This window comes from Musa acuminata, chromosome BXJ2-3 (genome assembly GCF_036884655.1).
Source record: "Musa acuminata AAA Group cultivar baxijiao chromosome BXJ2-3, Cavendish_Baxijiao_AAA, whole genome shotgun sequence".
Classification (NCBI taxonomy): domain Eukaryota; kingdom Viridiplantae; phylum Streptophyta; class Magnoliopsida; order Zingiberales; family Musaceae; genus Musa; species Musa acuminata.
The window spans coordinates 36015460-36037070 of record NC_088340.1 but is presented as its reverse complement, the minus strand read 5'-3'; the positions used below and the strand labels follow the sequence as shown (position 1 = coordinate 36037070).

Genomic DNA, 21611 nt, shown 5'->3' with positions numbered 1-21611 from the left:
TGATAGCTAAATACATAAGATAATCTATAATTAACAGCAACATTATTCGAGCAGGACGATCGCTAAGGTGATCAGGACCGTGCACGATGCAATTCAGTAACATTATGCAATTCAGCTTCAAATTATTTGGGTGTATTTTATTTTTTTGGGATAAATCTGATTCGGATTTTTACCCCTATCTCACATTTCAAACCACACTTAGGGCAAGAGATATTTAGTGAATAGTTTTACCGTTCATGTTCAGAATTATTTACATAATGAAACTGTCACAACTTATAAAACTCGTTAAGCAATTGTAATACCTTAATTTAATAGTGTATAAAGACTCATATTATATCTTATGAATATATTATTATTTAATTAAAACTTAATTAATGATGAAGACACATTGGGGTGAGAGGAGTTCTTGTGTTCTTGATATTTAATTTATAATATTTCGACTAGTCAAAGTTTCATATTAAACAATATAATTAGTAATATTTGTAAGCTACGCACGCAGTGGTGTGAGCTCGGAGCAGTTTAAGATCGAAGGCAGTGGAATTATATGGTATTGCCTATCGTGTGGTGTTCTCCCTCTCTCCCATGCATGGCGTTCAAAGGGAGAAAACTACGAACTTGATTCATCTATTTATATGACACTACGGGACATGATTACCTCGCAGTAGGAACCTTCGTACCTCAGCGCGCACGGGGAACTTTCTTGGATGCAGCCATGCAAGCATACTTCATCGTGATGTTTTGTTTAGCTCGGGAGCACGAAGGGTGACAAACGTTGACTTATCACAATGATGTTCTATCCAGCATCCTACTGGGTAGCAAAAGACAATATGTTCCCCGTTCCCCTCTCTTTCTCTCGAGGAACAAGAGGAGACTTTTTTGCTCAGGACTGCATCTTCCCAGTGGTTTCCTGAGAGAAGAAGGAGAGGGACGTTTTTCACTTCCTTCTGCATGACCTCTCTCTGTTGGCCTCTACATTCAGTCATAGAGAGGATCGGTACAGTCAAGAAGCACGCAATCAGACAACCATAGTCAACGCTTTTCCCCTTTCGAAGTAATTCCATGGTGACCTTCCGAGAAGACAGGTTCTTGACTGTGACCATTTCCCAGGATCAGAGGCGGCGTGTCATATCTGGAGGGGACTCCTCCATGCGTGGAAGCTTCTTGGCGGCTGAGGGAGCTCCGATCCATGCTTCTGGATGCACAACGGGAGAAGAAGATCCTAAGGATGCTGTTCGACTAACTCAGTTGAAGTGTACTCTCGATGTCACCTCCAACAAAGATAAGGATGTGATCACATACCCTTCTTCACCTCAGTAGTTTTCAAGCCACATAATTAAGCATCCTGTCAATTGATCTCTCTGATGTCAAGGTTCCTAGTTGAATACACTAGTAACTTGGAATTAGGTGCATCACCAGCTAATGCGCCATGCTTTTGGATAAGGAAGCCTTGATGGAACAGATTGTATACATAACTTCTGATGGAGCTGCTTTTGCATTCCTGGTGCCAAAAGAGGCACTCGTGGACCATAACTGTTGAAGATGATATCTAAGCTGAATGGTCGAAGGCTGGAGATGAAAGGAAGACATGCTTGGATGTCCTTGCAGCCTCTGATCGGTTTCTGTGGAGCAGGTTGCCTTCTGTGCCAATCCTTGCAACTTCATGATGCAAGCAGAATGATGCTCTCTTACCTCAGCTGAATGGACGGCCACAGGCGGCTGGCTTTCTTCGGGATACATGTGATCGTCGCTACCAAATCATTATCTGATGGCTACAAAACTCATGTGAGCGCCACTTTCATTGCAGCAAAGATCAAATTTGCGGGGCCACGTCCAAAGATCCGGTACCCGCGCCGCCGTAGCATACAACGAAAAATGAGAGATTAAACAGTGGCAGCCTACTCTTAAACTGTTTGAAGTCATGACATCAAGAAAGAGATTTATTATAACTGATAAGGCTTTCCTTTCCTAAATGATTCCCAGAAACACCCTTCACTTCTTCGAGATGCCTTTTTTTCGGCGGTTTGACTAACGGACCCCGGCGGTGACACATGGTCAGCTCATGACAGATGTCAGGTTCTGAGATAATGGCCAGAAAACATTTCATGCATTGTCCTTGCAGCTGATCCTTGAGTCGTGCGAAGACGAACGACCCAAGTCTGCGCGCAAGTGCAGCACGCTGCGGAGGTGAATGGAGATTGGAGGGCAGTGAAGCAGCCACTTGGAAGCTTCCAGCTTGAGCAAGGCAGCTCAGTGGAAAGGAACTTAGGCGAAGGAAGCTCAGTGGGAAGGTACTAATGGATACTGCAAACTCACTCCCAATTGTATGTCATTAAGCGCCTATGTTTTGCTGTTTTATACGTTGCTATAAATATATAAGAAGGTGAATTCTCGTAGATCATGGCGGCAGTCGGAGTTCCATTTCATGCCAAAGCCGGTAACATGGCCCACTTCCCCTCCCGAAGCCAGGGTAGCAGCTCCTCCAACAGCACACCGCTCCACGCCGACGCAGCGGCGCCAGCGTTTGATCTCTCCGACTTCATCATGTTTGATCAGGCCGAGTTCGCGCCGTCCTCCTTCGGTCCTGAGCCGCCAGTAGTTCCTCCGATGGTAGATGGCGGCCGCAGCAATGACCAGAATAGCAACCTGAGCAACATCACCATCAACAGCGGCGACATGACTGTGAATGCCAGGTGAATATGGTGTTCAATTCCTTCTTCTTTCCATTGCACCACTAGAATTCATGCGCAGTATATTCTCTCAAGTTGGCCGTTGCTTAATCTGGGGAATGCCTTGGAAACACAGGAACACTGGTGTGGAAGGAGAAAGAAGGGAAGAGACATCTAGGATTGCATTCAGAATGAAGTCAGAGGTGGAGGTCCTCAACGACGGATTCAAGTGGAGGAAGTACGGGAAGAAATCAGTGAAGAACAGCCCCAACCCCAGGTATGCCAAGTGATTGTTTCCGAAATTGTTATGTGGAGGATCCGAGTTTTGCTTCATTAAGAATGTTTTAATGCTATGCTTATGCCAACCCCCATTGTCCTGGATGCGAGAGCATGATCTCCCTCTCCCTGGTGAGAGGTTGTGATCACAATGATTTTGCTGCCAATAGTTCTGAGATTAAGAATCATGCAAATGGATCCATGTGATGGTCATATAGATCTTGTTCATGGATCATCAGAAAGCTGCAAGAACAGCTAGCTGCATGTTTGTTAGGAGATCGAGATCAAACGCAATTACACTGCTAGAACTTACTGGTTACGAAGTATATCATCGGTTGACTAACTTCAGCACTGGGCAAAGCAGGAACTACTATCGGTGCTCCACAGAGGGTTGCTCGGTGAAGAAGAGGGTGGAAAGAGACAGAGAAGATCCCAGCTACGTGATAACAACATACGAAGGGATCCACAACCACATGAGCCCTGGCGTCGTCTACTACACAACCCAAGACAGCGTCTCCGGTCGATATTATGTTGCTGGCTGCCAAGTGCCTCCAGATTCCTGACCTCTGCATGCTGCTGCTCCACCCCACCAATGGAGTTGGCCGTCACTAGCGAGCAAAGAAGTACTTCTGCAGTGCTTTCTACTATCTTCTTTTCCCCTTCTTGGAACAGTGAGCAGTACATTGGTTCGTCGTCTCAGTCACTGGACCAACTTTAGTTCCAAGATTTGTGCCTCAAATCGCGCTTTCTTGCTATTGTCGACGCACACCTGTTACATTATGAATATGCGCAGTATAAGTTTCTCTGGATTCCTCGTGTGTCCTTTCTGATCATTTCATCTCTTATGAAATGAATCGAGGCAATGCCTCGTTTTCCACAAAGAAGGGGAAGTGAGCATTCACTTCCTCGCAAGATCACTTCTGCCGATACTTGGAAGTTTGACGTATCAAGGGTTTAGTGTGAATCAAACATTTAGCTAAGCCAACTTTTCAAGTACACCACTTATATACAATAAATCTAAAGATTGAAATCTGAAACCAAAAAAAAGAAAAAGGAAGATAGATATGTTCTTTCGGAATTGATAAAAACTTTACAAGGAATTAAACCATCTATCAAATTCTCCAACGCAGTCTATGAGAGACGGCTTCCTCACAGGTTCCTGCAAAGAGAATTGATGTCCACTGCAGAACATCCATAGGGTTAAGTTCGAGAAGCACTTTAAGGGCTAAACGGAACATCACACCTCTGACCAATGCATTTCTGAACCCCAAAAAATCTGTGAAACTTTTCCCATGTGATGGTGAGTTGGAAGCGAAGAGGAAGGCGCTGAGAGAATTTTGCTTGCCATGCAATAGGTTGTGTTCACAATCCCCACTATGGTGGGTGGCCCATTTTTACTTTGAATTTGACTTTTGACCTATGACATTTTGACTTTCTGAGGTGGTTTGCACCAGCTTATGACGATTTTATTGCAACCTTGGCCACACTGGTCGTCAATTAAGTTACACCACAAAGGCAAGTCTCCAAAGTGACTTCTTTAGTGATTAGAGTATCCTATAGGAATGCCACGTAATATTTGAATAAAAAATAAATTAAGAAAATGGATATGAAACCAGTCAATTAGTATACATGTAATTCCAAGAAAATATATATGTATTTTTTTCCTTCGAAACAGCTAAATATGCAAAAAAAACATAAAGAGTGGGATGAATCGATCAGCATATCAAAGTTCATAAAAAAAAATAAAAGAAGACAAAATTAAACAATTAATTAAAAAAAAAGATAAAGGAAGAGGAAGAAGCTCTTGCACTATTGCAGTTTATATATATTTTTATATATCCATCGTCGCGTGGGAAGGGCAAGGAGAAAAGGGAGAGGCAAGCCATCGTCGATTCCGGCGGCTTCTTCGCCGTGGCGCCGAGGAACATAGGAAAAAGGTACCTTTTCCTTGCCAAACTCCTGCTAACGCTTATCTGTTGCTCCGAAATCTACTCTTGTAGTATGACACACAAATTTCTTGGGATTCAGGTGAATCCATAGGATAAGGGCAGCGAGAAGCGGCGATTTTGGCTTGGGGTACTCTTCCGAGGGACAGACATCCGTCAGGGTCGTCAAGGAGCTCGAGATGGAGAAGGGCGCTGATCCTTTCCAAGGCAACACCGCCTTGGCCGCCGTCGTTGTCATCACGCCTGTCTGGCTTGTACGAACAGGTTACGTTATTTTTTCTTGAACATGTTTGTTAGGGTTGTGCAGAATTTTTCTATTCCAAATTCTGATAACATTTAGGTTATTGCTTGGATGGAATTTCCGCTTGCCTTTTCATATCAATTTTAGTTCTCAACTAGGGAACTTTGGAAATCAATATGAGGTGAGGCATATGTCGCACATTTACAAAAGAATTAGATCGCATAGGTGAATGACTCTCTGCTGAGACAAAATTATGCAGCACTTCGTTCCAATCCAGTTCTATTTGCCGTGACCTAGTGCACCTTGAGAAGTGGGGTTCCTTGCCGAGTCATTTCTGCTTCCGTTTAGATTGTGACAAGCATATATGCTGTGGGGCTTCAGAATAATATCCACAAATGCAGTCGCGGCTTTCACCTGTACAGAGGGATGACACAGGAAAGGGAGGTTTAAGATATGTGGAATTGTGACAGAAATTGTGATATAAGATACCAGAGAGGCCAAAACCCTCTATGTAAGTTTGGCTTAAAATGGTTGCTCAAGAAAGAGAAAGTTATGATGAAAATGCTGCTTTAGAAAAGGAAAATATAAATAAAAATATCATCATTTAGAAATTGTAAGATATAAGATACCAGAGAGGCCAAAACCTTCTATGTAAGTTAGGCCTAAAATGGTTGCTCAACAAAGAGAAAGCTATGATTAAAATGTTTCTTTAGAAAAGGATAATATAAATAAAAGTATCATCATTTAGGTTTTGGAATAGAAAAATTATGAATTGATATTAAAAATTTACAGCTTACTATGTTGAAATTTTATTATTTAGCAATTTAGTTTTTCTAAGACCTTAGTTCAGATGATTCTTTGAGAGTTCATAGAATGATAGAAGACTAGTGCTTGATAGATCTGAAATAACATTTGAGCAGATACTGAGATAGTGACTGAATATTGACATTCATATTCGGTAACACGATCTGAAGCCTGCTTTTGAATTGGTCTCTTCAAAGTTCCTGACTCTGAACCTTTTTTATGGTGCTGCAGATACCTTTTGTTATGATTGCTTTAATTGGACAGAGAATTCCTATGTCCATGTCTATGTGAAGAGAATTCCATATCTTATTTCTACGAGTCAAGGATTAACCACTATAAACATTGAAAATCACACAAAAGAATTTCAGGTCATGGGTTATAGCCTGCTTTGGTTGAAGATTGGATGGTAATATATAACCAGAAGATATTAGTGACACATATGAGTGCACCACAGTAGAAATTAAGACATGCATGGAGGAACATTATTTCTATGTGAGAAGATATTAGTGACGCATAGACTGCAACATAACTAGAAATTAAGACATGCATGGATGAACATTGTTGCTCTGTGAGAGCAGGACAAACAGGAGGAATCTTTTTTTTCTTGGTCTACTTAGCTAATTAATTAGATGGTTAAGACTGGAAATTAATTTACTGTTTGTTTGTTCTTGTTCTCAAAGTTATGCAGTGAAGATAATTAATTCTTACTCATGATTGCCTGCCACAGTTCTTGGCCTATAAACCATGTACCATGAAAGATTTTAAAGGCCATATAATTTGCTCACAGTTGAAAGATAGGTCCTAATTTTTGTTTTAAAAGAATGGCTATACTGCATCTTATGATAATTGAGAATGCTAGCTGTCAACGGTGGGAGTTTGTCAATTAGATGTAAAATCAGCTTGTATTCAAGATTCGTTGGTGTTTCCTGGCATGCCATTAATATGTTTAGAGGCTGTGGCAGACCTAACATACAATATATGCACTTGAATTTGGGTGGTAACAATGAATGTATTGAACCCTCACTCGAAAAAGATATTTTTCATATTTAATGATCACAAGTGTATATTTATCAGTGCAGTCCTTTTTCCAGAATGAAGCAGGTTTATTAAGTTTGCTGGTGGCAGACAGATCTTACATATATGACTTCTAAAGGCTCCCGGTAGTGACTGAACTTTTCTATATGCAAATTATTATGCTATAGGGAAATCCATCAGCATGGCAAAGTTCTACATTTCAAGAAAATTTCAAAAACTTCATTTCCATCAGACTAGCCGCTAGAGCATAGTTTATCGGTCTGGTTTCAAGTGGCTCACGGTCTTTTTCTCATCATGTTCCAGAATTGGCTGTGGGCAAGATGTATCCTCATGAGGATGGGATGTATCCTCCCAAATATTTGCATCATCCATCAAAGATTGGAGTGTTAAATGTTACTGCTGGTTTGGATTTTCATGCAGAGTTAAACGATCCAGCTTACGTTTTGATATAGGATAAGTTTTGCTGCTTTAAGTGTAAAGAATTCATCCAGTTGTCCCAAGAAATATTGAGCATATTATGGAATACTTCAGGAACTGGTTTGCCAAAGATTGGAGTGTTAAATGTTACTGCTGGTTTGGATTTTCATGCAGAGTTAAACGATCCAGCTTACGTTTTGATATAGGATAAGCTTTGCTGCTTTAAGTGTAAAGAATTCATCCAGTTGTCCCAAGAAATATTGAGCATATTATGGAATACTTCAGGAAATGGTTTGCCAAAAGATAAATTTCTTCTGAGGATGGTGAGGTTGGGTAGGGATTCAGATAGTGTTTCTATTGATCAAGATAGCCCTGATGATGTTGTGGGATGATAGTAGCATTTATGTATCTAAGACTTGGTGAAGCAGAATATGATATGAAAGTTCCTTGTGGTTTCTATGATAAGGCCAGCAATGTGCACTTTTCATGTCCTCAACATTCAAATGAATGTCATCTGAAGAACTGATTTCTGTGATTTACCATTGTCAATATTCCTTGTGGTTATTTTTAGATGGTCAAGTGTGTGCATTTATCACGTCTTCTAGATCCAAATGAACATCAACTAGAGAACTGTTTTCTGTGATTTACTGTTGGTTAGTTTACATGTTTTCTACTGAATAATATGTGGGAAATCAGTTTATATATTTATTGGGAAGTACAAACTTAAACCTGTGGATCAGATTTTGTGGATTCAAACTGGATGCACATGGCCGAACAAATTAGTTTTCAGGATTTTTCTACATGTATCATCAATGAAATTGTATCCAGAGAATTACTGCCATCGAGCACCATGTTCAAGTGAATCTTGTCATTGGATGCTTGCTGAAGCATCACCAGCAGCAGCTACTAAATCTATAAGTTGAGTATCAATTAACTGGCCAAAAGCAGTGTTTTGAACTGAGGTGCCTTTTTCTGTTCATCTTACACCACATGCCATCATAATCTATTTGGCAGGAGAGCATCATACAGTTTGGTGTGGAAAGTTAAGGACTAACAAACTATTCAAATGGATATCCAGTGGTCACTTGATCTTTTCTTATCAATTGCTGCAGGACCATTGTTAGTAATTGCTGATGGGTGGTTCCAGTGATTTGGATTCACAACCATCACTGTGAAACAAATAGCAGTTGTAATGTGCAAGCACATTTGTTTGGCAGCCTCTATGCCATGGCTAGTAGTTGTGCTCATAGGACCATGATTTGTCTTAATTATGACATCGTAGGTAAGCTTCAAAGTAGAGGTGGATCTTGTCTGTTGAATCTCAGATGTGCAGTTTGGAGCTTTTTAATTTGGTGGAACCATTTGCTGTGCAGATAGCTGCTAACAGATTAAAAAATGTTAAAGGATTATGTTGGTGATAGATGATCTGACAGAGTAATTGGTATGTGCAAAAGCTTCTTAAAAGGAAATCCTGTACCATGAGACATTCAAATTATAGTGGTTCCTACAAGACAAATGGTGCTCTCTTCATCCAACCGGGAGGAACTGGAAATCAGATTATCCTGCAACACTGGGCATTTTTATGTTTTGTACAAGTTCTTGGGAACATCAGTCTGTGTGGATAATTATCAAGAGCCTTTCCTGATACATTGGACTTCCCCACAGATATCACCACCAACACATGCTATATACACCAGAAACAAAGTATGCCAGATGCACACATTTTTCATGCATACAATTTTACAGTATATCTCACATAATTTTGCAGGTACCATCCAATAACTTCAACTGAACTTTCATACGTATTAGCTTGTGGTGGATGCTATTCATAAAACTGAATCATTATGTGCATGCCTGATTTATGGTTCACTTGTGTTATTTATCATCATCTTGAACATCAACATGTTCTACTCCCTTTGCCCATTCTACTTTCTTGACATGGTCTCTCATTGTTGACGGATTTTTTTTTTCCCTGAAGTCAATTTTATGGGCATACTGTGGGCATATTATTGTGGGCATAGTAGTCTACAGGAGATACAATCAGGGTCCATAGGAAGGCTTTTTAGCCATTACTGTGGGCATATTCGTCAACAGGAGACACAAGGATTTCATTTTGTTGCTTGTTGATCCTTTGTTTCACAACAATTGATTTTTTAGCTTGTTTGACTCTGCTGTCAAGTCACATGCTACAAGCAGTATTGATCTGTGCCTTTTAATATCTAAATAGTTAACCGGATTGATATTAGGCTTGTTAGGAGCGTCTGAGACCCTTGGTTTTGTTCGCTGGTGGGCCACCTGTTTTTTCTTTTCTAACATAATCTCTGGTTTCTTTTGTATTTAATTTTCAATAGCTGGAAAAACACGACCAAGCTGACCTAACTGAACTGGAATGTCCATCTCAGTCGAGGTTGCACATTTACTGGTCAGGTTTCGAGCTGTTACCATATTGGTAGTGTATATGGTGTATAGCTGGGTTTATTCAGATAACTCATGATGAAGCCAAAACATTTTCGTGTTTTTTGGGTCAAAATAGTATTCTTTACTCTCTCATAAGCTTCATAAAAAAACTGCACAATCGTTCCTTGGCATTAAATATATTAGTAAAAGTGCTAATATTTTGGGCGGAAATGGGGAGAATAGGAAGTGCTGAACATAGGAAAAAGGAAGAAATAGGAAGTTATGAACATGAGAGAGAGAGGGTAGAATTTGGTGAAGAAGAGAAGAGGGGGAAAAGGCCCGATCCCGTCTACTCATCTTATTTCTCTGGTCCCGGCATCATTTGATCTATATAACCTCCGAGTATAGCACATCATTTGGTCTATTCAGCTCTGTTCTGAGAGTCCAAGTTAGGTCTAGAGAGAGAGAGAGAGAGAGAGAGAGAGTAGAATTTGGTGAAGAGAAGAGGAGGAAAACGCCCGATCCCGTCTACTCATATTTCTCTGGTCCAGACATCATTTGGTCTATATAACGTCCGCGTGTAGCACATCATTTGTTCTATTCAGCTCTGTTCTGAGAGTGCAAGTTAGGTCTCACGTGCACGTCAATTCGGTGCACGTGTCTTCTGTAGTCTTTTGATTTGGGGGCTCATCTGCGACCATCTGAACTAGTTTTCTCATGTCATTCATTCGGTGCACCGATCGTTGGAGGGTAAATGGTCAGTTTCTGTAAATTTGAAAGCAATCAGCTTCTACTGAAACATATAGATCAGAAGAAAAAGCAAAAACACTTCATTACTCTGTATTAGTTTCGGTTATCCAAACGACATGTATACTGTACAGTGTAGAACACACAGAAATATAATATGCTCAAAGGGATTAAACAGCATTACCGAGACTTCACCTCAAGAGCCCGCATCATGCCGTCAAGTACTTCTTTTCACAGCCATCCGTGTCGCCGTAACCATCGCTGTCGAAGACGAACAGTGCGCAGAAGCCGCCGGAGACAGTGAACCCCGCCATGCACCAGACGATGACCGCCACGGCCGGTGGCATGACGGCGGCCACGCGGTAGCTGAACATGGCTACGAGCAAAGCTGAGAGGCACCACACCGCCTTCTTGAGGTTCTTCCTCATCTGGACTGCCGCCTCGGGGGTTCTCTCGAAGAGGCGGAGGCAGTAGAAGAGCGAGATCAAGTCCGCGTACGATGCGACGACGAAGGCGGCATTCCCGGGGTCGTCCGTGGATCGGTACAAGGCCAGCAGGAAGTTGTAGGTGAGGATAGCGAGCACCAACACCCGCATCCACGGGAAGCCGCCGTGCTCCCCAAGATTGTCTGCCTCGGCAGCAAGTAAGCCGGCGGCGCCTCCATCGCCCTCGGTGCGTATAGGATCGTTGCTGGCGCCTGTTGCTGTCGACATGAAACAGAGCAAAAAAGAGAGAGAAAACGTACCGTACCTTGAGTCGTGACGCGCTACATCCCTCTCATACTTATTTCCTTTCTTTTTATCGAGTCGGCCAGCGGTGTAGTACTCTCGCGTTGACACTTAAGCCAATACTGCTCTGCTAGTGAGCATGACGATCGAACCAAATATAATTATAAAAGAAAATTCACAAATTGACAACTTTGTGTCCCAAATCTTGTGACCATGATTTATCTTTTATTATATCCCATCATGTCATTAATAGGCGTGACATTATTATGACGCTAGAATATTCGATTCAATGAAATGCTAATAAGAATTGCTTTTTATTTGAAGTCTATCATTGCATGTTAGTTCTAACATTTAAATCTACGAAATGCTTACAGAAACGATAAAGTTGAAGTTATTTAGATAGGCCCCTCGCTCCAAATAAGGGGTTGAATGTTTCTTTATTTTAAATGTACTATTTTCTGAGTCATTTTCTTTGTAGAAACATCAGATGGCAGAAGGCTGCGGATCCAACGGTAGTTGGAAAATACTTCATATAAATTATTCATACACTTTTAAGCCTAAGCAGCACAAGAGCTGCTTAGGCTTAAAAGTCTCATGCGGAATGTGCTACCGCGCGAAGTTTCGCGGAACCTTCTCGACTGACTTTGTTTGTCGTGATGTGAGCGGTCACGTTCTCGAACATGGACGTGGGACCTCATCGACAATATTATATATAGTATATTATACATGGAAATTTTATAACTATGATGTCATGCATGTCTGAAGCAGTCTTATTCGGTTCGGATTTACATGCGGTTAAATTAATTTTTAATAAAAAAATAAAAAAATTGAATAAATAGTAATTAATATCGACAACAATGGATCGATGAGCTTTTAACTCACCCAAAAGAATATCTTATGATATTGATAGAATATTCTTTCAAGATTTTTCATTCGAGCATTGTGGATGTATTGCTGATTGGGTTCGCATGTTGAATCATGATTGAAAGTAAATATTAAAGTAGATACATGTTCTTACAATTGATCTTCATTAGCTGAAATCTAGATAGTATCGTACAATGATGATAAGGGTTTTTACGGAACGGCACCTTCAATTTCTATTTAAATCTGGAAAACCAATATCTTGGCTTTATTAGAGAAAAAGACTTAAGAGTATTCAAAGTATTTGAATTGTTATATTTTTCCAAGTCAAGGAAGATGTTTCTGGCACGCTGGTTTACATTGAGTGGATGGGTTTGTCCTATGGATGACTTCATTGCCACTGATGACTTCAATATCTAAAGGTTGACTCTCAATTTCATAATTGACTTACTTTGGAATACAATTTGAAACCATACATTTATTTATATATTTGTTAATTGATGAACAGGATAAAAAAAATCAATAAAAAAAAATCAAATGCTATCTCGCAAGACGAAATGTAAATCATGAACAACCAAGTCCTCTGGAGGCCTGCTTAAGAAAAAGAAAGACGAATCATGAAATAAGGGTTGATCCTATTCATATGAATTTCATAAATATCTCATTTCAAAAATAGAAAGTTTGAAATGATTTAGATATATATAATAAATTTTGAACATTTCCATTATGTTTCTCAAATTTTCCCATATTATTTTTATTATAAATAATACAAATATACTTAGGACAAGTTAAAGAAACAGTTAATCTTATACGTTCTATAACTATTAATATTAAAATTTGTATTAAAGTTTGCAATATTTTAAATAACTAGATAAATGGATCTAAAAATATAAAAAATTATTTGTTTTTTCAAAATCAAAATGAAAAATTGATAAATTAAACACACGTAACAATATTTTTTTAATTTTATAAGAAGTAATAGAATCGTTCAGTTCATGGAGGAATAAATATTGGTAAAATTTTATTTTGTTAAAATAATCAGATAAAATCATTTTGTTAAAAATTCCTAAATTAATTATATTTTGAAATATTGTTACGTACACAATTTACGAGAATCAACTCGTAAATGTGGCAACTACACACTGTAATAATTTCTAAAGATCAATGCACCGAATTGTAAGATTGAATTATTATTATTATTATTATTATTATTATTATTATTATTATTATTATTATTATTATTATTATTATTATTATTACTATTACTATTATTATTATTATTATTATTATTATTATTATACTTTAGGCATTAGAGAGGCTATATTTGAAGCCCCTCTCAATGTCATGACGTTTAGTGGTGGTGTTGTACTAATGCCTTCCCTACTTTTACGAGATGGTACTGCACTTGATCGGTGCCATTTCGATCTTTATGGGATAACGGTGTTGTACTTGGTCAGTGTCGTCCCGACTTTCGCAGAACGGCACGGTACTCAGTCGGCACTATCCCGATCTTTACGATATGACGTTGTACTTGGTCGGTAACGTCTCGACTTTCGTAAAATTGCACGGTACTCGGTTGGCATCGCTCCGATCTTTGCAGAACTACATTTGACCGAGGGGTGTGATCCGGTATGTTGATCTTGACATTGATATGACCGTAAATAATTGTTGAATAGTAGGTTACCAAAATATGTCATATCAAAAATATATTTAATATCTCTAAGTCTCCGCTTTTGAATAACATACAAATATAGAAACAATATAGTCATGACAACCATTGGTTGTTGGAAACTTGCACATTCAGATATGTTACTGTATCTCTATCGAAATCCATTTCACATGAGGCGTTCTCTCCGCATTGAATAATTAAATATTAAGTATGTTGACTAATGTATTTGGTAAAAACATCGATAGATTATTATAAGATAATCGAGCGAATCTTATGTTCGTCGCTTATTTTTTTAAATTAATAAATAAAACAGAAGGAAAGCATATTTGATAAGTCTTTTACAAGCTTATTACTTTTCACCCTTCTTTGCTGTCATGAGAAGCAACCCCACATGAAGAAAGAGATCAAGAAAGACCACAGGGGTTAGTGGAAAGTTTGGTCCTTCCAAACTGTTATCTCACGATCGTAATTTTGTAGGAACGGAAAAAGAAAGTTGGGCATAGAGATTTTAATGTCAAAATTTTTCATATCATGTTTGATCGATTTCATCAATAATAATTATTGTCGTCCATTTCTCGAACTCAATCGTCCTTTAAAAAACAAAAGATTCTGGTAACGTTATACAAGTAATTTGATACATTGTCTTACATATACATGTTCTTCATAGAGGGTAAATTAAAAAAGAACATACAATCCATTTTCTTGTCTTAGTTGAAATTATAGTATAAACACTAATCTCTATGTAAATGTGAAAGAGATTTTTTAGTCGCGAGCTGAGGAACAGACACATACAGCACCTCCTGAGAAGAGTGATGGAGTTTTGCGGATGTATGCCATCAACATTACAAAAGCATTAGCAAAAGCATGGCATAAAACATTTTTCACTCAAAAAAATTCTTTAATTATTTTTCCATTATCTTCTCTCTCTTTCTTTATTTTTTTTAGACCAAAAGAAGAAAAAAATATAAATCAAAACTTAATACAACCTTTTGAATCAAAAAATCTAGATTAGGAGATAAATTCGTCTACCAATTACAAGTACAACTTAGATAGAATTCCTATCAAAGTTGACAAGTCAATTTATCGCAAGAGCTAGTATGTTTTTAATTAAAGCAAAAATACTTTAAAACAATACTGACTTATTATTTAAGATGCTAATAATAATTTTAAAATTTGATTCTATTATCAATAGAATTATTTCCATGTCCAAAGCCTATCCCCGCTTGAATGGCTTGTGTTTCACACAAAAGATATCTTTTTCTTTGAGCCTCTCGAAACCACACAAAACACATACATGAGTTATTAGAATTACTCCCATGTCCAAAGCCTATCCTTGAATGACTTACGTCTCATACAAAATATCATTTTTTTCTTTGAGCCTCTCGAAACCACACAAAACACATACATGAGTTATTAGAATTACTCCCATGTCCAAAGCCTATCCTTGAATGACTTACGTCTCACACAAAATATCATTTTTTTCTTTGAGCCTCTCGAAATCACATAAAATTATTAGAATTTCTAAAAATAAAATCACAAGTCATCATAATTGAATTTTTTAATTAAAGCAAGAGCTAGTATGTTTTTAATTATCGCAAGAGCTAATATGTTTTTAATTAAAGCAAAAATACTTGACTTATTATTTAAGATACCAATAATAGCTTTAAAATTTAATTTTATTATCAATAGAATTACTCGTATGTCCAAAGCCTATCCCCGCTTGAATGACTTACGCCTCATACAAAATATCATCTTTTTCTTTGAACCTCTCAAAACCACATAAAACACATAAGTTATTAAAGTTTCTAAAAATAAAATCACATCCTTGAGTCATCACAGTTGAATTTTTTTTAAAGAATCCATAGTTAAATACATTTAACAAGGATTTGATCTATCTTTTCATTTCCTTGAGAATGACTAATCAACTTTTGCTTGAGTAAATCAACTACACTCGTCTTGTTTTTATTCCATCCATAAAGTTGTAGAGACTCCCATAAAAATAACAAAACTCAAATATTTATATACCAAATTGAAATATTTGAGAGATTATTTTAATTAAAAAAAATATTTATTATTCCTTGATTCACTTACCACGCGTCCCCATTTTGTAGCAAACAATTTTTTTCTCTCTCTTTTCAAGAAACATAGACTATAATAAAAAAGAGTGATGAGCATGGTTTAATTATTAAAATTTCATATATATTTTTTTATTTGGTGCTATACTTTAGGCATTGGAGAGGTCATATTTGAAGCCCCTCTCAATGTCATTCTCAACTTGCTATTATATGGAGAGCTTTCAGCCTTAATTTTTCTTGACGCAAGTGGAGTCCAAACCAAAATGGATTGATTGTCCTATTTGCTATCACAAAAAAGAAGCTAATTTTAGGATAATAGCAGTCTCAAGAGTATTGCTTCATATTCTTATTAAACTCAAAATACAAGGTTTCAGGAACATGACATGTAAAGAGCCACAACCATATGATACTACAATATGATGAGAATAAGGATCCAGAATTTATTGTTGAACTGATTCCAACAGAAATGTGTACAAAACAAAGAAGGTAATATTGCTTCCTATTATTGTAATCATGATCATGATGGTGTCTCCAGCTACTACAACAACCAAAAAGATAAACTCTCTTTTTAGTCTCATCATTGTCATTGAAACAAAATAAATTTATAGAAATAATCTAGCAGAAATATTCAACTAAAATTATCTACCCAATCCAAACTCGACTTGTACGTGAAAAATATAAATTTAGAATGAGCATTGTAGGCTTAGTAGAGATTATTTCAACTAAAATCTTTCAAAGATGGTACAAGAAGATGTAAGTTAGTTTAATCGATAAAGACTTTAAATCTCATCTTTATTATTTATTCTTAAATATATATATATAATTTATCGAAAATCGATATAAAATATATTATAATATGCCCGTATCCATTAAGATACTAATCCCATCTTAACGTGTTAATTGATAATAGCTCGTTTTTTGTATTCGTTTTCTCTTTTTAATCAATTATCTTCTCTTTCTCTCTTATTTTTTTTTCCCTTCCTCTCTCTCTCTCTCTCTCTCTATATATATATATATATATATATATATATTATCTTCTCTTTCTCCCTTACTTTTTTTCCCTTCCTCTGTCTCTCTCTCTCTCTCTAACCCGCGGACTGCATCAGCCTATGGGCTGCTCGACTAATTGACTGCGGTCCGCTGAGCTACAAGTGAGCTTCTGGCCATCGCACTACCGGTGGTGGGCCTCTTCGGCTAGCTTGCATTGGGTTATTAGGCCTTCTTCTAAAAGAGTCCAAATAATATGAATCAACGTTTCCTCGACTGTTATAAGGGAGTGCATGGATCGGTCAACGGTTATACATCAAGGAAATAATCTACTTTAGGATATATCCACGAAATCAAAAAATATATATTCAAATATTAACAATCAAATACAAATCAAAAAGGTTGTGGGAAGATCTAAGTGGTGGTACCATAATTCTTACTCAAAAAATCAAATTATATTTTTTATTTTTATTAATTTAATCTCCACTCGAGCATAATCAATCTTGCACACCTTTTTACACGAAATCCAAAGGATTTTATATAATATTTTCGCTCATCCTATAAAAGATAAGCTTAGAAGTCATGTATTTATGTTTTTCATATCTTTCACCACCAAAATGTAGGTATCGTCAACACTGAAAGACCTGAAATCAAGGAGCGAAAGCTACGATAGATTTTCTTATTGGATATGCAAACAAATGGAGCTTCGTGTTATGACGGTAGTGTGTTCGTCCTGGCAATTGATGGACGGCGATCGGTGGTCATTTTCGTTATGATTGGACCATCTTCACGATAGTTTTCATTTTCTGAGATCACGATAAACGATGCTTAACACTTGGAGCCTCGAGTGGCATAATAATATTGGACGGGCCTCATTGATCGTCGCTCAACACTCGCTAGCGCAACAAAAAATGACCCACTCAAATTGAAATATTTGAAAGATTATTTTTATTAAAAAAAACTATATATTATTTCTCCATTCACTTACCATGAGTCATTTTGCAGCAAACAATGTTTTCTTTTTCTTTCTATTTCCCAAACCATGGGCTATAAAAGAACGGGTATGGTTAAATTTTCATATTTCATTTTTTTCTTGATCCAATTTGGGGTTACTAATATAGGCGGAACATATTCGGAGCCTCTCAATGTCATTCACTATACAGCATGCCAGTCTTTAGGGAGGTTTAGACACTCAAATACAATATTAGCTTTTTCGCAAATCAAATGTAGATGATTAATCGTCCTACTTGAAAATGATCATCACTGTCGGAAGATATCATCACTATTCTATATTTAAGTTAAATAGAAAGGAATCTAATTTTCGGACAATAGCAGTATGTTACTTCGTTCGGATTCTTATTAGACTCAAAATACAAGGTTTCAAGGAACATGACATGTAAAGAGCCACAACTTTATGATACTACAATACGATGAGAATACGGATGCTAAGCTTATTGTTGAACAACTAATTCCAACATAAACGTGTATAAAACAAAGAAGAAGGTAATCTCCAACTACAGCAACGATAAAAAAAAAGAAGATATATCCTCTTTTAAGTCACATCATTACCATTGAAACAAAATAAATTTACAGAAATTATCGGGCAGAAATATTCAACTAAACGATCTTCGTTTATACCCAATCCAAACTCAACCGTTGTATGAGAAAAATATAAACTTAGAATGAGCGTCGTAGACTTAGTAGGATTATTTCAACTAAAATCATTTAAAGATGGTATGAGAAGATGTGAGTTAGTTTGATGAGTAAAGACTTGAATGGTATTAGAAGATTTAAAACTTATCTTTATCATTTATCCTTTAAAAATATATATAATTCATTAAAAATCGATAGAAAATATATTAACGTGTTATGTTATAATAGCTCGTTTTCTGTATTCCTTTCCTCTTATCGGTCGATTATCTTCTCTCTGTCTCTCCTTTCTCTCTCTCTCTCTCTCTCTCTCTCTCTCTCTCTCTCTCTGTTGCTCTTCTCCTTTGTTTTATTATTTTTCTATTTCGCCCTTTTAATTTTCCGTGATTTCCACCCTCTCTCTCTCTATCTCTTTCTCTCTCTCTCTCTCTCTCTCTCTCTCTCTCTCTAACCTGCGGACTGCATCAGCCTATGGGCTGCTCGACTAATTGACCGCGGTCCGCTGAGCTACAAGTGAGCTTCTGGCCATCGCACGACCGGTAGTGGGCCTCTTCGGCTAGCTTGCATTTGGGTTATTAGGCCTTCTTCTAAAAGAGTCCAAATAATGTGAGTCAGTGTTTCCTCGACTATTATAAGGGAGCGCATGGATCGGTCAAAGGTTATACATCAAGGAAATAATCTACTTTATGATATATCCACGAAATCAAAAAATATATTTTCAAAAATCAACAATCAAATACAAATCAAAAAGGTTGAGAGAAGATCTAAGTCGTGGTACCATAAATCTTACTCAAAAAAATCAAATTATATTTTTATTTTTATTAATTTAATCTCCACTCGAGCATAATCAACCTTGCACACTTTTTTACACGAAATACAAAGGATTTTATATCATATTTTAGCTCATCCTTAATAAATCTAATAAAAGATAAGCTTAGAAGTCATGTTTTTCATATCTCCCACCACCCAAACGTAGGTAGACACACAAAGCATATTCGTAGCTTTTTTTTTTCTCTAATACTTGAGCTTTTTGTTGGGCAAGGACACAAGTTTTCGAAATCCAGAAGATACGTATGATCGCTTGGGTTTCTACCCGAGTTGTAGACTAAAATCCCACCCAAACGACTTGTAACAAAAAAATAATGGGAAGCTTCGAGAGATTTTCTTCTTTTTTTGGGGGGAAAAAAAGAGGAAAAATTATTGGATACGCAACGCATACAAACGGAGCTTCGCGCTATCGTGGTTGCGTGTTGGGCCTGTGCCCGTGGCGACTGATGGACCACCCAGTTTTGGACTGCGTTTTCCACTGTGCCGACTGATAGCCTGTGCCCGTCACGTCCTGTTTTGGTCAATTTTTTTGGGGTCGATTCCGTGCTGCCACGATCGCGATGCAAGCCGGGACGACCGCGAGAATCCCGAATGTTTCTCTCCTTAGCACTGCGTGCTTGACGTATTGATCGTCGTTTGTCACTCGCTTGCGCAGTTAAAAAGAGACCGAAACTATATATTATTCCTTCATTCGTTTACCATGAGTTTTCTTTTTCTCTCTATTTCCGGAAACCATGAGCTATAAAAGAGTGACGGATATGGTTTAATTGTTAAATTTTCAGATTTTTTTGTAATCCAATTTGAGTGACGGACATTCATTAATTTGTCGTATGTTACTCCTGACATCATGGTTCAAAAGGTTTTCTTGTTAGATTACTGATCTTTGAAAAGTTACTTGTTATCTTATTTTATGATATTTTTATTTATAATTTTGATTTTGATTTTGATTTTTTTTTTGTCATTGTAGGTTGATTATCTTCCAATTATTGTTTGACTATTTTATCAACTAGAGAGACTTTCTAATCCCATTATTATTTTTTTGATTTCCTCCTGATGGTTTTAACATAAATTTAATTTCCAAATAATATGACGGCGAAGACGAATGACGCGTACTTTACGCATGTCAAAAACAGCTTAAATATGCCGAGCCGGGGTTCCATTTGCTTCTCGTTAAGAGTCTTGGCCTCCGACATGCGAGACGCACGGGAAGCGTTGGTTCGCTGGCAAGAGGCGGCCGCCGGTCGGCCTGACATGGAATTTGGTTACCCCGACACCGGCACGAACAACGGCTTCCCGTCGATTTACGTGTCGGTACCGGCTTTCTTTACTCTCCTCATCTTCTTGTTGGCCGTGTACCTCTGCAGGAACCACCCTCGGCCTGCTGCATCCTTCATCGCCGTGCTCTTCTACTGCCTTCGCCTCATCGAGAGGAGGCCCACGGAGTCCGTCCAGAGGTGGAGGAACCCCATGATCGCAGTCTGGTTCCTCTCCGCAATCATGATCGCCATGTTATCCTACAGCCTCCCCGCCATCATGCCGCCGCATGTAGCGGTCCTCGCATGGTTCCTCTCCGTCACCGTTCCGCGCCGCGCACGTTGTCTCTTTCATGCTCTCTTCACCTACGGGAGCGACGATAGCTACGGAAGGCCCTCCGAGGTGCGACGCTCGACCAGGTTTTCTGTGAGGCTTGGGGTGCAAGCATGGCTATCCATCACCCAGAACACAATCCACCTTGAGCACCCACTTCGCCATGGCTACCTTGACATCGTTGAAGTGTTCACTGAGGAGATTGTGTAACTATGTAATGAGATTTCTCGCAGACATTGTTAACATTAGATATATATGGTGCTTTACCATTGTTAACATTAGATATATATGGTGCTTTCCTACGATCCAAATCTTTATGATATAGTGAGGATAACTAAAGGGTCTTATAATTGATTTAAAGTTTTTAATTTCATCTCGATGAGATTTATCGTTGTTCTGATATGCTTTCGATTGTTAATCTCTGGATTTTTTATTTATTTATTTTGGAATTCTTCTTTCACTTGTGTTTTACATTTGTTCAGTCAGTTTATACTTAATTGTCTGTTTGTTGCAGGCAGATGTGTTGTTTCAATAAAAAAATATTGTTCTATTAGTTTCTGGACGGTTTTCAAGAGGATCACTTGAACTATTAGTACAACCAATACTTTCTATCGTCAACCTCTTTGTCCGAATGGATAGATAGAGGAATTGGAAGATCGATTCTTCTATTTCTGGTTTTCTATGCTTACCTAATGAT

General features: G+C 37.8%; 2 protein-coding genes across 2 annotated transcripts; one reads left to right on the top strand and one right to left on the bottom strand.

Annotated features, from left to right (window-relative positions):
* The first annotated feature begins 2182 nt into the window (after positions 1-2182).
* LOC103979280 (probable WRKY transcription factor 50) lies at positions 2183-3751 on the top strand. Its single transcript, XM_065097578.1, has 4 exons — positions 2183-2288; positions 2395-2690; positions 2803-2943; positions 3307-3751. Exons 2-4 carry the CDS (start codon positions 2398-2400, stop codon positions 3503-3505), a joined length of 633 nt encoding a protein of 210 aa, XP_064953650.1. The 5' UTR covers positions 2183-2288; positions 2395-2397; the 3' UTR covers positions 3506-3751.
* A 6193-nt stretch (positions 3752-9944) lies between these two features.
* Positions 9945-11316, bottom strand: LOC103979282 (uncharacterized). The gene is made up of 2 exons (XM_009395362.3): positions 10714-11316; positions 9945-10547 (listed from the first exon to the last, which is right to left on the bottom strand). Exon 1 carries the CDS (start codon positions 11240-11242, stop codon positions 10739-10741), a length of 504 nt encoding a protein of 167 aa, XP_009393637.2. The 5' UTR covers positions 11243-11316; the 3' UTR covers positions 9945-10547; positions 10714-10738.
* Positions 11317-21611: the final 10295 nt, after the last annotated feature.

Excerpts from the sequence above, each read along its gene's own strand:
- LOC103979280 (XM_065097578.1), top strand. The coding sequence starts at position 2,398 with ATGGCGGCAGTCGGAGTTCCATTTCATGCCAAAGCCGGTAACATGGCC. Across the intron at positions 2,691-2,802 it reads GACATGACTGTGAATGCCAG|GAACACTGGTGTGGAAGGAG; the intron begins GTGAATATGGTG and ends TTGGAAACACAG. Across the intron at positions 2,944-3,306 it reads AAGAACAGCCCCAACCCCAG|GAACTACTATCGGTGCTCCA; the intron begins GTATGCCAAGTG and ends TGGGCAAAGCAG.
- LOC103979282 (XM_009395362.3), bottom strand. The coding sequence starts at position 11,242 with ATGTCGACAGCAACAGGCGCCAGCAACGATCCTATACGCACCGAGGGC.